Source organism: Stegostoma tigrinum, chromosome 4 (assembly GCF_030684315.1).
Source record: "Stegostoma tigrinum isolate sSteTig4 chromosome 4, sSteTig4.hap1, whole genome shotgun sequence".
Lineage (NCBI taxonomy): Eukaryota > Metazoa > Chordata > Chondrichthyes > Orectolobiformes > Stegostomatidae > Stegostoma > Stegostoma tigrinum.
Genome location: NC_081357.1, coordinates 82,072,850 through 82,088,728, shown reverse-complemented (window position 1 = coordinate 82,088,728; position 15,879 = coordinate 82,072,850). Strand labels below are relative to the sequence as shown.

The window sequence follows — 15,879 nt, the reverse complement described above, 5'->3', positions numbered from 1 at the left end:
TGGTTAAGAAGGCATTTAGCATACTTGCCTTCATTTTTTAGACCTTTGAATATAGGAGTTGGGATGTTGTGTTGTGGCTGTACAGGACGTTGGTGGCACTCTTCTGGAGAACTGTATCCAAATCTAGTCACCCTGATATAGGAAGGATACTATTAAGCTGGAGAGAGTACGGAAGAGATCTACCAGTATGTTGCCCAGAATGGAGGGTTTGAGTTATAAAGTGAGTCTGGATAGCTGGGGACTTTTTTCACTGGAGTGTAGGAGGTTGTGGGGTGTTCTTAGAGATTTACACAATCATAGAGGTATTGATAAAGTGAATGGCAGGTGTCTTTTCCCCAGGGTGGGGAATTTCAAGACTAGGGACCATATTTTTAAAGTGAGAAGAAAGATTTAAAAGAAAACATGGGGGCTTTTTGTTTTAAACAAAGACAGTGGCTCATGTGTGGAATGAACCTCCAGAGGATGTGATGGTTGTCAGAACAGTTACAACCTTTAAAATACATTTGGATAAGTACATGAATAAGAAATGTTTGGAAGGATATGGTCCAAGCAGAGGCAGGTAGGACCAATTTAGTTTGGTATTACGGCCGGCATGAACTGGCTGTACTCAAGGGCCTGTTTCTGTGCTGTATGACCCTATGACTCTTAGCAAGGCAGATTGCATGGACAACAGCAACTTGTTCTTACATGTCACTGACATTTCAGAACTATAACCAAATATAATCAAATAAAAATTGAGCCAAATGTTGTAATTGGAAGACTGACAAAAAGCTGATTAAAAAAAGATAGGTTTTAATAATGATTCTAAGGTGGAGTGATTTAGGGAAGGAAGTCGAGAGGGTAGTGCCTGGTCAGCTGCAGGTGCATCTACAACTGGTGAGGTAGCATCTGTGGAGAGAGAAGCTACATTAATGGTTGGCACTATTCCAACAAAACTGGACAAAAATTGAAGATGTGAAAATTTTAAGCAAACAGAGTCAGACAAGGAGAGGGCATTGGAAAAAAGAGGAGATTGAAAGAAAAATGAGTGTGGAGAAGGTCTAACTGGGTAATGTATGCTCATTCCATCCAGATATTTGAGAGTAGGGATTATGATCCAGAATGAGACAAGTTCTTTAATATGATGGACTCAAACAAGCGAAGGGAAGATGCTTCTTAGTAATGGTTGGTTTTGCTGTCAATCAAGGACGAAGTGGAAAGCCCTTATGCCTCCTGATGGGCCTGGGATTGTTCAAGGTTAGCTGCCTGTGTTGAGGCAGAGATGGCTCAGGCCAGGAAATTGGAAACTGTTAAATTGGCAATAGCATTGGAAGAGTAGGTGGGAAGAGAGAGGAAAATTGTTGAATTCAAAAGTTGAATCTGGAAAATGACAAAATGCCTAAGATATCAATTAAATGCTGGCCCTCTAAGGTCAGGCAAAATTACCAGAACCCTTTCAACGGCACTGGAATGACCATTTAAAGCTGATGTACCCTCCCTCAATTGCCTGTAAATCCCCTCCGAGGCCATTAGGCTTTAATATTTTTGGTTGAGTAGTGCTTGAACGTGGTATCACAATCTTAGAACAAGGACTCAATAATTTAGGAAGGATGGGAGGAGAAACACCTTTGCATAAAGGGTTGTGATTTTTTTGGAATTCTCTATACCTGAGAGTGGTGGATTCTAGATTGTTAAGTGCATTCAAGACAGATGTCAGTAGATTTTTGTGTACAGTGGGATTCCAGAAATGTGAGGATGATGCAGGAAAGTGCCATGGGGTGGAAAATCAGTTAAAACCTAAGTAGACAGATGGATCAGGATGAAAGAGCCAAATGGCCTACCCATGCTTACGTTTCTTAGAGATTACTTTTTCGTCAACTTGTTCAAATATGATTTCACACTCCTCCTTTGAGGCGATTGCAAGAGCTTACCACCTTGGGGTGCATATTCATAAATCTTTGATGGTGCAGATAAGATGATAAAGAAAGTGAGGGGACGTTGAATTTTGTGACACTTGCTGCTTGTCAAGAGCAATGGACTAAACAATCAGTTCCAAAACTAAAAGTATCATAATGGAGGAAAGCTGGAAAAAAAATTATAAGAATAATTTTCCTTTTCCTTGTATGTTGAGTGCTCTTGAAAGATCTTTTGTGGCCAGTGTTCGTGAGTAAATGCATGAAACAGGCCGTTTAACTGAGTGACCCATCAGAGGTGACACCAGGACATATTCTGATCCATTCCCACACATTCAGAACTCCAGAAAGAGGAAACCATTGGGTAAAAATTAAGACCCCCTCATCTGTTTGCTTCCAAGGCAACTGAGGCCAAATTTCTAGTGTTCATATTACACCCACAACTGATGCTGGATAACTTAGCACAACACATGTTTACCAGGGGCCCTCTGGTCTATATGGGCATTCTGCATCTTGAAATAACTCACCAAAGTGATCGAGAGGCTTTCCACAACTAAAATTTTACAAACATTTCTAAGCGTGTATACTCTTTAGGTAAAATATTGTCAATTCACCTCTTTTCAAATTTCTATTCATGTGTTTTCTCATGGTGTATTTTAAATTACATCAGACCAACTTGGGTAAAGACATTTAATAATCCTCCCGAGATAATGACTTTTGAAACAGTTTCATCGTCCATTGTGCTGCATTTGCTGATGCTTCAAATAGAAGTTTAAAGCCAAGTTAGATCCTCTTAATCCTTCAGCACAGCAGTTTTGCTAGTGCCTGACATCTATGCATTGGTACATTAAACTTGGATTAGTTTGGACCAAGTCTGGGACAATGAAACTCAGGTGCTTGGCTGCACATCCAAGATTTCTGAAACTATTCTTCTGTTTTACTCGCTTGTCCCCGCCTCCCTAACTTGTTCTTCCTCTCACCTATCCCCTCCTCCCAGCTCAAGCCGCACCTCCATTTCCTATCTACTAACCTCATCCCGCCTCCTTGACCTGTCCGTCCTCCCTGGACTGACCTATCCCCTCCCTACCTCCCCACCTATACTCACCTGTCTTCTTCTCTCTCCATCTTCGGTCCGCCTCCCCCTCTCTCCCTATTTATTTCAGAACCGTCTCCCCATCCCCCTCTCCGAAGGGTCTAGGCCTGAAACGTCAGCTTTTGTGCTCTTAAGATGCTGCTTGGCCCGCTGTGTTCATCCAGCTCCACACTTTGTCATCAGATTATGCTGAGTGTTTTTTGTTCATTCAAAGTTTTTCCTGTTGAGCTATTGCCTGGAACTCGGGAGGATAGAAATTTAAGTGATGGTATAACTTCGAGTTGCTATGGGTGTGCAAGTACAGCTATTTACCTTTACTCCCTTCATCCCCGCCTCCTTGACCGGTCCATCTTCACAACCACCTATCCGCTCCACTATCCACCTTCTATCACCGCCCCCCTCCTATTTATTTCAGAGCCCCCTTCCATTTCCAGACCCCATTTCCGAAGAAGAGCCTAGACCTGAAATGTCAGCTTTCCTGCTTCTCTGATGCTACCTGGCCTGCTGTGTTCATCCAGCTCCATACAATGTTATCTGAGACCCCAGCTTTGGCAGTTCCTACTGTCTCACAGCTATTAATTGTTGTGTACTGCAGAATACAAAGACTGTAGGATGGAAAATGCGTCAACTGTGTGGCACATTTAGTGTTTACGAGGGGAGAACACATCCACCACCTTAATGTGGTATTGATGTGATTGCTGAGAACTGCAATGTAAATCAATTGTCTTCAGTCACCCACTGTTAGCTCTGCTCCATAGCTATCAGCTGTCTCTTCTCCTGACCACTATTCAAGCTTGAACAGACTATTTGCAACCTTGGTGTTATATTTTGATACAAGGATCACTGTGAAACAGACAGCAAGCAGAATGAATCAGATCAGAATCATTGAGATGTTCGTAGTGATCAGTGTTAAGAGTGGGGAGCAAGCAAAGCAGACAGGAGAGCACAGCAGACTATACCTGGGTGCCTTTGAAACAGATCATGATTTTCCTCAAATATACTGTCACTGTGTGGAAGCACACACATCTGTGACCAGTTCAAATTGACACCAGTATCCAAAGTTAAAAAAAATGGAAAGATCATGAAGGTAGTCAAAAATGTTTTAGCATCTTTGTGCATCCTTTCTTCTCGTCACTTTCCCACAGCCTTCAGCTGCTTGATCCTACCTCTGAGTTCTCTTCACCTCTCTCTCATCACTTAAAATGCTCCTTAAAACCTACTTCTCTGATAAAGCCAGTGGGCATCCATCTTAATACTTCCTCACGCATCTCAGTATCAAATTTTGTTTGATAACATTGATGTGAAGTGTCTTGGGATTTTTCACGACATCAATGGCTCAAGATAAATGCAAGTTATTATTGTAATGTGTAATTTAAGAGAGTAGAAATGCTGTTGGTTCTTATAAAGCTAGCAAAGTTCCAGTCAAGTATTTTAATTGCTGTTTTTTTCTCTATTCTATCATTTATGACCCATTTGTTTTACTGTTATCTGAAAGTCACACAGTTATGGATTCACGTCTTCTCCAGAATCTGAGGACAAATATCAAGGCTGACTGTCTAATGCAGTACTGAGAAAGAGCTGTGCTGTCAAAAGTTCCATGTTTCAAATGAGACATTAAATGAGGGCACATGGCTTCTCAAATGAACTCTGATGCTATCTTGGTAGAGAGCAGGGAAGTTGCACCCAGCATCCCAGCCAGTGTTTATAACTCTATTAACAACATGATTATCCGGTCATCGTCCCATTTACAGGAACTTGCTATGTGCAGATTGGTTGCTGTTTTTCTTGCAATTCCAACTGTCTTTAAATTTCAGAAAATAATACATGAGCTTTTGAGACAACATTCATAACAAAGTATAAGATTTCCTACACTGAGTACCTCCAAATTGGCGTTACAAGACTTGGGAGAGTAATTTAAATCATTGGTGGTTTGTTGTTAGTTGTGAACTACATTTATGTTTCATTTATTTTGCAGAAGCAATGCTGTGTTACTTGTTAGTAACAGATACAGTGAAGTAGATAAGTGTCTGGTCAACTCAATGCTAATGTTAATGAAATTACACAGGCAAATACATTACTAAAGTTAACATTGGAGGATATTGCTGAATTCCAAGCAGTTGAACGTTGACTTGTACTTGATTGTTTTCAGTTTTTAGGAAATCTGACTGAGTAAACAGCCATATCACCATCCATAAAATATATTTAAGAGAGGTGTTTCTTTTCGGCAAAAGGGCCATATTGCCCAATCCTCAGAACAGAATATGAGTTCCTATATTACTAAGTTATTGTTCTCTGCTTTATGTGGTGTTTTACCATTTTCCTGCCCTTGTTGAGAAAGTTCCTTTTCTGTGTATATTGGTGTCCGATATTTCACCAACAAATCCATTGTGCTTCCACACCGGCAGTGTTACTGAACTGTTCAAATGAATCGTTTATCATGGGTGAATCTGGTTCTGTTATCATGTGATATTCAGATGTATGCGCTTTGTGGCAAATCTTGTTTGAAAACAATTAGACTTTGTTACACTAATGCCCAGGTCAGGGTGTTGATCCCTAATTGCATTCGAGCCCAATGAACACAGTGCAGACGAGAAATGAAGCTGAATGTGTTCAGCTGCCTATTCATGTCTCAGACTGAGCCAGTAGCTTTTATGTAATCAAAATCTGTAAGAACTGTAGATGTTGTAAATGAGAAACAAAAGCAGAAATAGCTGGAAAAGCTCAGCAGATCTGACAGCATCTGTGAAGAGAAATCAGAGTTAATATTTCAGGGCGAGTGACCTTTCTTCAGAACTTTTGTAACTCTTTTAGAAATTACCTATAAAGTAACAACAGTTAATGTAAACTATAATAGACTCTAGTGTTCAGATTCAGAGTTAAGATCCGTTATGGAAAATGAGAAGCAAGCAGACATTGACACCATCTGAGGTCAGGTAAATTAATTATTTTTCTTGTCTTTGACCAGGTAATGTGGGTGTGCAATTTATGCCGTAAACAGCAGGAAATTCTTACAAAATCTGGAGCATGGTTCTTTGGAAGTGGAACACAACAGCCCCCCAATCAGGATGGGGCCCTGAGTGACACAGCTACAGGGACTGGTTCGGGTGCACCAAGGGAAAAAAAAGCAAGACTGCAAGAACGTTCACGATCCCAGACACCTTTAAGTACAACAGGAGCAACGCAGGAGGTTATGCCCCCTGACAAGTCTAGGGTCTCTGAACTTACTCGACAAGAAATGGGTTTTGAACATAAACAGTCTACAGCAAGATCAAGGAGTGAACCCCCAAGAGACAGGTAATCTGAGTCGCCCTGAAACCCAAGACTTTCTGTGCTGGATGACATAAGTCAGTGTTAGCTGATGAGCTGTTTTAAGCTGCTGTGTTTCTCCATGTCACATGGTTAATCCTTGAGATGTGTTTTTCATTTCTACTTTCTGACCGTCCATGTGGCCTGTCATGGTTGTCAAATCTCCTGACCTTATGACTACCAAGTTATGCATGAGATTTAGTGAGAGGTGAAAGTTAGCGCAGTCCTAGACACTGCAGTGTTGTTAGAGGTTTTATGATAAGGGTCATCATGCCTAAGGTGAGGTTTGAGGTTTAAAAGGTGGAGTCTCCCCACTTTTCTTAGCCAGCACAGGATTTAAACTCACACTGTAGGTGTCACTCAGTGTCGTCTTTCAACTGACTGACTTATCCAACCACACAAATCACTTGATAATTGCATGGACTGTGCAGTGATTACCTTACCTTACCCTACCAATACTGTCATGGATGGGTGCGTCTACAGCTGGCAGATTATTTAATATATTTTTCCCACTTGTTAGTTCCCACACCACCTGCTGCATAGAACATAGAACAGTATGGCACAGGGATAGACCCTTAGCCTACTACATTGTACCTAAATTAATCCCTCTGCCTACCCTTGGACCATATCCCTCCCTTTGATTGATTTGATTTATTGTTGTCATGTACAATCCATCTACACAATCATGATTTTATAACGTTCTATCAAGAATCTCCTCCATCTCCGCCACTCAAGAGAAAACAAACTGAGCTTTTCTAGACTCTAAAGTTTTGGCAAAGATCTGTTGCTGGGGTTGTGGGTGAGGTTGTTGACTTGCTTGTTGAGTTGGCTTGTTTCCGTTCAGGCATTTTGTCACCATGCTAGGTGACATTATCAGTGGAGCCTCCGTTGAAGCGATGTTATTCTAAACTGCTTGAAATTTATACTCTCTGGCCTGTTATAGTGAGCAGTGTCATTTCCCATTTTGATCTGTTTCAATTTGTATATGAGGTCCAATTCTGTGTGTTAGTTGATTACATTACGAGTGAATGTCTGAATAAAAACAATCCAGCTCAGCGAACAAGTCAACAACCTGTACTACACTCTCCTTATAGGTCATACCCTCTAATGTAGGCAGCAAACAGGTAAACCCCTTCTGCATCCTCTGCACATTATTTCCTGTAATGTGGTGACCAGAATTGAACACAAAACTCTGAGTGTGGCCTAATGAAAATCTTACAAAGCTGCAATATGACATCCTGACTTTTGTACTCAATTCCTCGACCAATAAGTGCAAGCATTCCATATGCGTTCTTTACCACCTATTTACTTGAGTGGCCACTTTCACGGAATTATGGACTCGAACCCTAAGATCTCTCTGCACATCAGTGCTGTTCAGGGTCTTGCCATTTACTGTATACTTTTTGTTAGCATTGGACCTCGGAAAGTGCAGCAACTCACACTTAGACCTGGAGTAAACTTCATCTGCCATTACTCCGCTCATATCTGCATCTGATCTATTTCCAACTGTATCCTTTGACAATCTTCTGCACTATCCACAATGACGCTGATCTTTGTATCGTCTGCAAACTTACTAACCCACCCAGCTATATTTTCATCCACGTCATTTATATTTTCTTCCATTACTTTTTCATGGAATGAGTTGCTGGTGAGGCAGCATTTATTGCCCATCCCTAATTGCCCTCAGGGCACTTAAAAGTCACCCACATTGCTGTGGATCTGGAGTCACCAGGTAAGGATGGCAGTTTCCTTCCCTTAAGGACATTAGTGAACCAGTTGGGTTTTTCCTGACAATCAACAATGGATTCATGCTCATTATTAGATTCTTAATTCCAGACATTTATTGAATTCAAATTCCACCATCTGCCTTGGCAGCATTTGAACCTGGATCCCCAATCTGGGTCTCTGGATTAACAGTCCAGCAATAATGCCACTAGGCTAATGCCTATATTGTATATACCTCAAGCAGCAGAGTTCCCAGTACACATCCCTGCAGAACGCCACTAGTCACAGATCTCTAACCAGAAAAACATCCAACACTACCCTCTGCCTTCTTTGGGAAAGCCAATTCTGAATCCACGTGGCCAAGTCACCATGGATTCCGTGCATCCTAATCCTCTGGCTGAGCCTGTCATGAGGGAACTTGTTGAAAGCCTTACCAAAATCCATGTAGACAACTTCCACTGTTTTACCCTCATCAATCACCTTTTGTTGCTTCCTTGAAAAATTCAATCAAATTAGTAAGACATGACCTACCCTGCACAAAACCATGCTGACTGTCCCTAATTAGGCCATGCTTTTTCAAATGTGTGTAAATCCCATCCCTAAGAATTCTCTCCAGTAACTTCTCAACCACTGATGTGAGGTTCACCAGTCTATAGTTTCTTGGATTATCCTTATTTTCCTTCCTGAATAGAGGAACAACATTAGCCAGCTCTCTGGGATCTCTCCAGTGGCTAGCAATGATGCAAAGCTCTTGCTCAAAGCCTCAGCAATCTCCTGTTCTGCCTCTCTCAATAACTTGGGGTAGATCCCATTGGGTCCTGGGAATGTATCCACATTAATGCTCTTCAAGACACTCAGCACCACCTCTTACTTGATCTCAAAATGCCATAGCATATTAGCGTGCTCTACACAAATCTCACTATCCTCCATATCCTCCTTCTGGGTGGATTCTGATGCAACGCACTCATTTAAGATCTCGCCACGTCCTCTGCCACCAAGCACAAATCCCCTTCTTTATCCTTGCGTGCTCTGTCCTTCTCCTAGATTATCCTCTTGTTTTTAATGTATGTATATAATGCCTTGGGATTGTCTTCAACTCTAATTGCCAATGCCATTTCGTGGCCCTTGTTCTCCTAATCCTGTGTTTCAGCTCTTTCCTTCTTTCTTTGTCTTCCTCACGGGCCCTGTCCAATTTTCACTTCCTAAACCTTACATACGCTTCTTTTTCTCTTTTGATTAAATTCGCAACCTCCCTCTTATCCAGGGGTTGCCATCCTTGTACTCCCTCCAAACTGGAAAATGCCGGCCCTGAATTCTCATCAGCAAGTGTTTAAACAATTCCCATATGCCAAATTGGACTTGCCTGATAACAACTCATCCCAATAATTCTCTCTAGGTCCTGCTTGATACTAATGTAATTTGCCCTCCCCCAATTTAGTACGTTGCTACAAGGTTGTCTTATCCTTATTTATAGGTATCTTAAAACTCCACTGTCACTTTAAGAATCTAGCTATCTCTTATTTATTTTTGCGCAACCGATAATGTGAAATATATTATCCCAACTATGAAAATACTTCTGAAGTGTTTTACAAATGATCATTCAGGAAAACTGGAGAAAAATTGTCATTCTGGTATTCTAGCATTTGTTTTGACTCAGATAGCATTCCAAATACATTAACTGCAGTAAAGAATGTGTGTGGTAATCATCCTCTGAGATTTATACATACTTTAATTACTACACTACTTAGATGACTCACTTTTATTCACTTGAACCTTTGATACCAAAGTATTTATAAAATATTTATTAGGTTTATGAAAAACAGCCATTCTCAGGTTTTTAATGCCCAATTGATTTTGTGTTCTACCAGTCTCCTGTTTGTCCACTTGGATTCCAGCATCTGCAATTTTTTTTGTCTCTAACAATGGGAGAGGAGTGGCCAGTTCTTAATGTTCAGGCTTGCTAGTTTTTTTTCAGCTGTAGCAGTCACATGATGTTTGAGTCCCAGAAGGGTTGCAAGCTTCTGCAAAGGATTTCTAAATTATTTTCTCCAATTATTTGATCCAAACAAAGTTGGTTGACAGATCTAGTGAGTATTTGCATTACTATCAGAGGAGGTATCTGGGGGAGAAAGATGAGGTGAAGAAATCCATCTTAAAGTGCATATGAGCTTGTGTCAGAAGTCTACAGACAACATTCCAGGAATCTAAGGAGGGACCCTGGCCAAACATACATTGATTTTGAAAGGATCAAACAAAATAATTTTGATAGACGGATAACGGCACTACAAATAGATCAAATACATGACACTCTCAGAGAGAGATGATTATTTTGGAGGACATCAGAAGTTCACTGAGGTTGTGAGAACTCATGTGGAAGAGCAGAAACTTAAAATGACAAGATTATCATGATGATTCTGATTTAGTTCATGAATCAAAGCTTGGCTTCCGAAATCAGCTTCAATCTGTGAGGGATAGAAATTGGGGAAAAGGGAAATCCTCAGGTGGTAAGGGAAAAGTAGGTCTCAGTGAAGATAGCTTACCACAGGGTAAAATGGAAACCCATGAAGGGGAAGGAGAAGTTAAGAAGGTCAGGTGTTTTCACTGCAATAAGGTAGGCCACGTGAAGTTACAGTTTAGGTGGGGTAGAGAAATCACTGGGAAGACAGATGTAGGAAAACAGGATAAACTGGATTTGTTAAAGTGGTAAAGGAAAGCATGGCGGAGGCTAAATACTGCATCAGAATGTAAAACTTAGTTGGAGGTTGATTGAGAAGGAAGTGCCAGACCTTCTTAAACCAAATACATGCAGAGGTATGATTTACTTGCATAGGCCAGGAGGAGCAGGTAAAGAAATTACAGTTTTAAAACAGACAGGATCATGTCAATCTTTGATGTTGAGAGATGAAGAGGTATGCAATTCAGAAGGACTATTGCCAGGAAAAATGCAAGTATGTGGAATTTATGGTGAGATGAGAGGTGCTCCGTTAAGTAAAGTGAGGTTGGAGTAGCCGGTGAAAAATGGAGAAGTGGTGGTAGGAGTACTGGAGAAACTCGGCTCTAGGAATACAATTTGTCTTTGGTAATAATCTAGCTGGATCAGAGGTAGATGTGCAGCCTACTGTGGTTGAAAAAACCAGTGGAAAATGAGACAACTGAGGTATTACAGCAAGTATATCCTTGGGTTTTTCCTGTCTGTGTGATGACAAGGCTACAAAGTCACTGGTTGAAGCAGGAGGATAAATCAAAGAATAAAGATATGAGGTTGAAGTAGAATTATCAGAGACCATAAAAACCAAAAGAACTGCAGATGCTGTAAATCAGGAACAAAAACAAAATTGCTGGAAAAGCTCAGAACTGAGGAAGGGTCACCGGACCCGAAACATTAACTCTGTTTTTTCCCCTTCATAGACGCTGCCAGACCTGCTGAGCTTTCCAGCAACTTTGTTTTTGTTCCTGATATACAGCAGCTGCAGTTCTTTCAGTTTTTATTTATCATGTTTGATTGAACGGTTGAAAAAAATAGATCAGGTGGACAATAAAGTAGATTTTTTTAGTTCAGAGAAATTAACTGAGTTACAACAGAAACATGAAAAACTGAAGCAATTGTATCGAAAAGCATGCACAGAAGAAGCTGTGCGTATTCCCAACTGTTACTGTCTTAGAAATTATGCCTTGATGAGGAAATGAAGACCATCAGATACTCAGGCAGATGGGAACCAGGAAGAAGTTCATCACATTGTATTACCGATGAGTTATAGAACGTAAGCATTGCGAGTAGGGTGTGGATTACCAATTGGAAGGCATTTAGGGGCAAGAACAACTCAAGCCAAAATACAAAAGCTTTTATCTTAGTTAAAAGGATTGTGGAAGAGTTTTTCAATTTTTTCACTTTATACAGACTACCTACAGAGATACAATCAGATTAAGGGCCAAATTTGAAATCAAAATTATTCAGGGACGTTATAGATAGTTTGGAAATAAAACAATTCAGATCCATTGCGTACCATCCAGAATTACAGGGAGCATCAAACTTTAAAGACCATGTTGAGGGTTTACAGTCAAGACTATCTAGACGTTTGGGATAAAGGTACCTGTTTGTACTTGTTGTTATTAGGGTTGCCCCAAATGAATTGACCAACTTCAGTACATTTGAATCAGATTGTGGACATGAGGTGAGAGGACCACTGAAATTAATTGAGGAGATCTTGGTGAGCCAAGAGTTCAGAGACCACATACTTGGACTACGTATCAAATTTTAGGGAATGATTACACAGAGTGAGGGAGTTGGCTAGACAGCATTTAAAAGCATTACAGCATATGATGAAAAAGGAAGCAAGCAATAAATCAAATATTCACAATTATACTAATGGTGATAAAGTGTTAGTGTTACTTCCAGTGATGGATGAGCCTTTAAAAGGAATGTTTAGTTGCCTTATCAAATAGAAAGGAGATTCAGTGAAGTGAATTATTTGATAAGGACTCCCGATAGAAGGAAATCTCAGTGTGTCAGACGAATATGCTCAAAATGTATTTTGATAGGGAAGGAAAGCAAAAAGAGAATGTGTTACTGGTTACAACACAGAATGAAGAACCAAGTTCAGAGGATTCTGAATTGGACATGTCTCAAATTATAATGGACAATGAGGAAGTTGTCAAAAATTAGGATAAATTATTGAGTTATCTTCCAGAGGAAAATCAAAATGACCAGAAAGAATTATTACTATCGCATGGCGAGATATGTAGGAATAAAGTGGGAAGTACTCATCCAATTATACGTGATGTAAATATAGGAAATGCTGTTCCAATTAAGCAACATCCTTATAGACTTAACCCTCAAAAGGAGATTGGACGCATGTTCAAAAAAACAGAATTGAAATGAGTTGCAGCGACTGGAGATCATCCACGTAATGATGCCGAAACCAGATGGTACCCAACGATTGTGTGTAGACTACCGCACAGTCAGTGCAGTTTCAAAGTCTAATTCATATCCTGTTTCATGTTTGGAAGACTGTATTGAGAACGTGGGACAAGCAACTTATATTTCTAAGGTGGACTCACTCAGAGGATACTGACTGGTACCTTTATCCGAAGTGTGTGTGTGTGTGATTAGCTTAGATTCCGTACAGTGTGGAAACAGGCCCTTTGGCCCAACAAGTCCACACCGCTCCTTGAAGCATCCCACCCAGACCCATTCCCCTATAGCCCACACACCCCTGAACACTACGGGCAATTTAGCATGGTCGGTCCACCGAGCCTGCACATCTTTTGGATTGTGGGAGGAAACCGGAGCACCCGGAGGAAACCCACGCAGACACGGGGAGAATGTGCCAACTCCACACAGACAGTCGCCCGAGGCTGGAATCGAACCTGAGTCCCTGGCACTGTGAGGCTGCAGTGCTAACCACTGAGCTACCATGCCGCCCACTTGAAGAAGTACAGAAAAGTTTCAGTGGACGGCAAACTGTCAGAAAGCATTTGGCAGCCTTTGCTGTGTTAAGCACTGCCCCAGTAATAGCCAGGCCTACTGATGCAAAACCATTCAAGGTGGCTATTGATACGAGTGATTTGGGTGTTGGTGCTGTACTCTTACAAGAACACAATGAGAAGGTAGAAAGACCTATTGAGTTTTTCTGTTGATGAATATTCCACGATTGTGAAGGAGACCTCGAGCTGGGTGTTGGTGTTATGACATTTCAACATTTATATGTTGCACAAGAGGGATGGGTTGCACTTGAACGCAAGGGAGTCCGGTATCCTTGTGGGGAGATTTGCCTGGTTTGGCCACATCTGGAGTATTGTGTCCAGTTCTGGTCGCCTCATGATAGGAAAGATGTGGAAGCATTGGAAAAGGTACCGAGGAGATTTACCAGGATGTTGCCTGGACAGTGCTGTCTGAGGAACTTTGGTGAATTTCTGCAGTGCATCTTGTAGATGGTACACACTGCTGCTACTGAGTGTTGGTGGTGGACGGAGTGAATGCTTGTGGATGTAGTGCCAATCAAGCAGGTTGCTTTGTCCTGGATGCTGTTAAGCAAGTGTTGTTGGGGCTGTTCTCATCCAGACAAATGGGGAGTATTCCATCACACTCCTGACTTGTGCCTTTACTTGGTGGACAGGCTTTGAGGAGTCAGGATGTGAGTTACACGCTGCAGTTTTCCTAGCTTCTGGCCTGCACTTGAAGTCACTGTGTGTATGTGGAGAGTCCAGTTGAGTCTCTGGTCAATGAAAATACCTAGGATATTGATAGTGGGAGATTCAGTGATGGTAACACCATTGAATGTCAAGGAATGGTGGTGAGGTTGGCTTTTATTGGGATGGTCTTAGCCTGGCATTTGTGAGGCGTGAATGTCACTTACCACTTGTCAGCTCAAGCCTGGATATTGTCCAGATCTTGTTGCATTTGAACATGGACTGCTTCAGTATCTGAGGAGCCACGAATGGGGCTGAACATTGTGTAATCATCGGTGAACATCCCTACTTCTCACCTTGTGATAGAAGAAAGTTCATTGATGAAGTAGCTGAAGATGGTTGGGCCTAGGACACTACCCTGAAGAACTCCTGCAGAGATTTCCTTGAGCTGAGCTGATTGACCTCCAACAACCACGATCATCTTCCGATATGGCAGGTATGACTCCAACCACCGGAGTGTTTGCCCCCTGATACCCATCGATTCCAGTTTTTCTTGGGTTCCTTGATGCCACAACTTGGTTGAATGCAGTCCTGATATGAAGGGCTGTCACCCTCACCTCTAGAAATCAGCTCTTTTGCCCATGCTTGAACCAAGGCTTTAATGAGGTTAGGAGCTGAGTGACCCTGATGGACTCCAAACTGGGTGTCACTGAACAGGTTACTCCTGAGCACGTTCTGCTTGAGAGCACTATTGATGACACCTTCCATCATTTTACTGATAATTGAGAGTAGACTGATGGGGTGGTAGTTGGCCGGGTTGGATTTGATCTGCTTTTTCGTACAGGACATCCAGTTTTCCACATTTTTGGGTACATACCTGTATTGTATTGGAACAGCTTGCGAGGGGAGCAGCAGGTTCTGGAGCACAAGTCTTCAGTTCAATTGCCAGAATGTTGTCAGAGCCTGTAGCCTTTGCAGTAGCCAGTATCTCTAACCATTTCTTGATATCACATGGAGTGAATCAAATTGGCTGAAGACTTATCTGTAATGCTAGGGATCTTTGGAGGAGGCCAAGATCGTTCATCCAATTGGCACTTCTGGCTGAAGATTTTTGAATGCATCAGCCTTATCTTTAGCACTAATGTGCTGGGCTCTTCCGTCATTGAGGATGGGGATATTTGTGGAGCATCCTCCTCCAGTGAGTTATTTAATTGTCCGGTACCATTCACGACTGGATGTGGCAGGACTGCAGAGCTTATAACTTATCTATCGGTTGTGAGATTGCTCAGCTCTGTCTTCTATTTGCTGCTTTTGCTGTTTGGCATGCAGGTAATCCTGTTTGGTGGCTTCACCAGGTTGTGGGACAGGTCTGTGCATTTTAACTCACAGATATTAGTGAGGAGGACTTTGCAGGGTGGACGGGGTTGTTTCTGCCTTTGTTTTTTCTGGTGCCGAGGTTGATGTCAGATGATCTGTCTGATTCCACTTCTTTAGACATGGTAGGATTGGCACAACTGAGTGGCTTGGTAGGGCATTTCAGAGGGCAATTGAGAGTCAACAACATTGCTGTGCGTCTGGAGACACATAAATTCCCTGGACCTGTTCAAATCCATCCTCAGACATTATGGGAAGCTAGGGAAGAAATTGCAGAGGCCCTTGCAGAAATTTTGTTTCATCTTTAGCTACTGATAAATCCCCTGGGCCGGATGGGATTTTTCCGAGGATTGCCTGGGA

At 41.7% G+C, this 15,879-nt stretch overlaps 1 protein-coding gene across 4 annotated transcripts in view; it reads left to right on the top strand.

Annotated features, from left to right (window-relative positions):
• The window catches only part of LOC125452394 (regulating synaptic membrane exocytosis protein 1-like), a 596,477-nt gene that overhangs the window by 201,278 nt on the left and 379,320 nt on the right, over window positions 1-15,879 (top strand). For all 4 annotated transcript variants that reach the window (XM_059645492.1, XM_059645491.1, XM_059645490.1 and 1 more), the window contains one exon: window positions 5,951-6,279. In XM_059645492.1, the coding sequence (XP_059501475.1) occupies window positions 5,951-6,279 (329 nt within the window). The remainder of the gene's footprint in view (window positions 1-5,950; window positions 6,280-15,879) is intronic.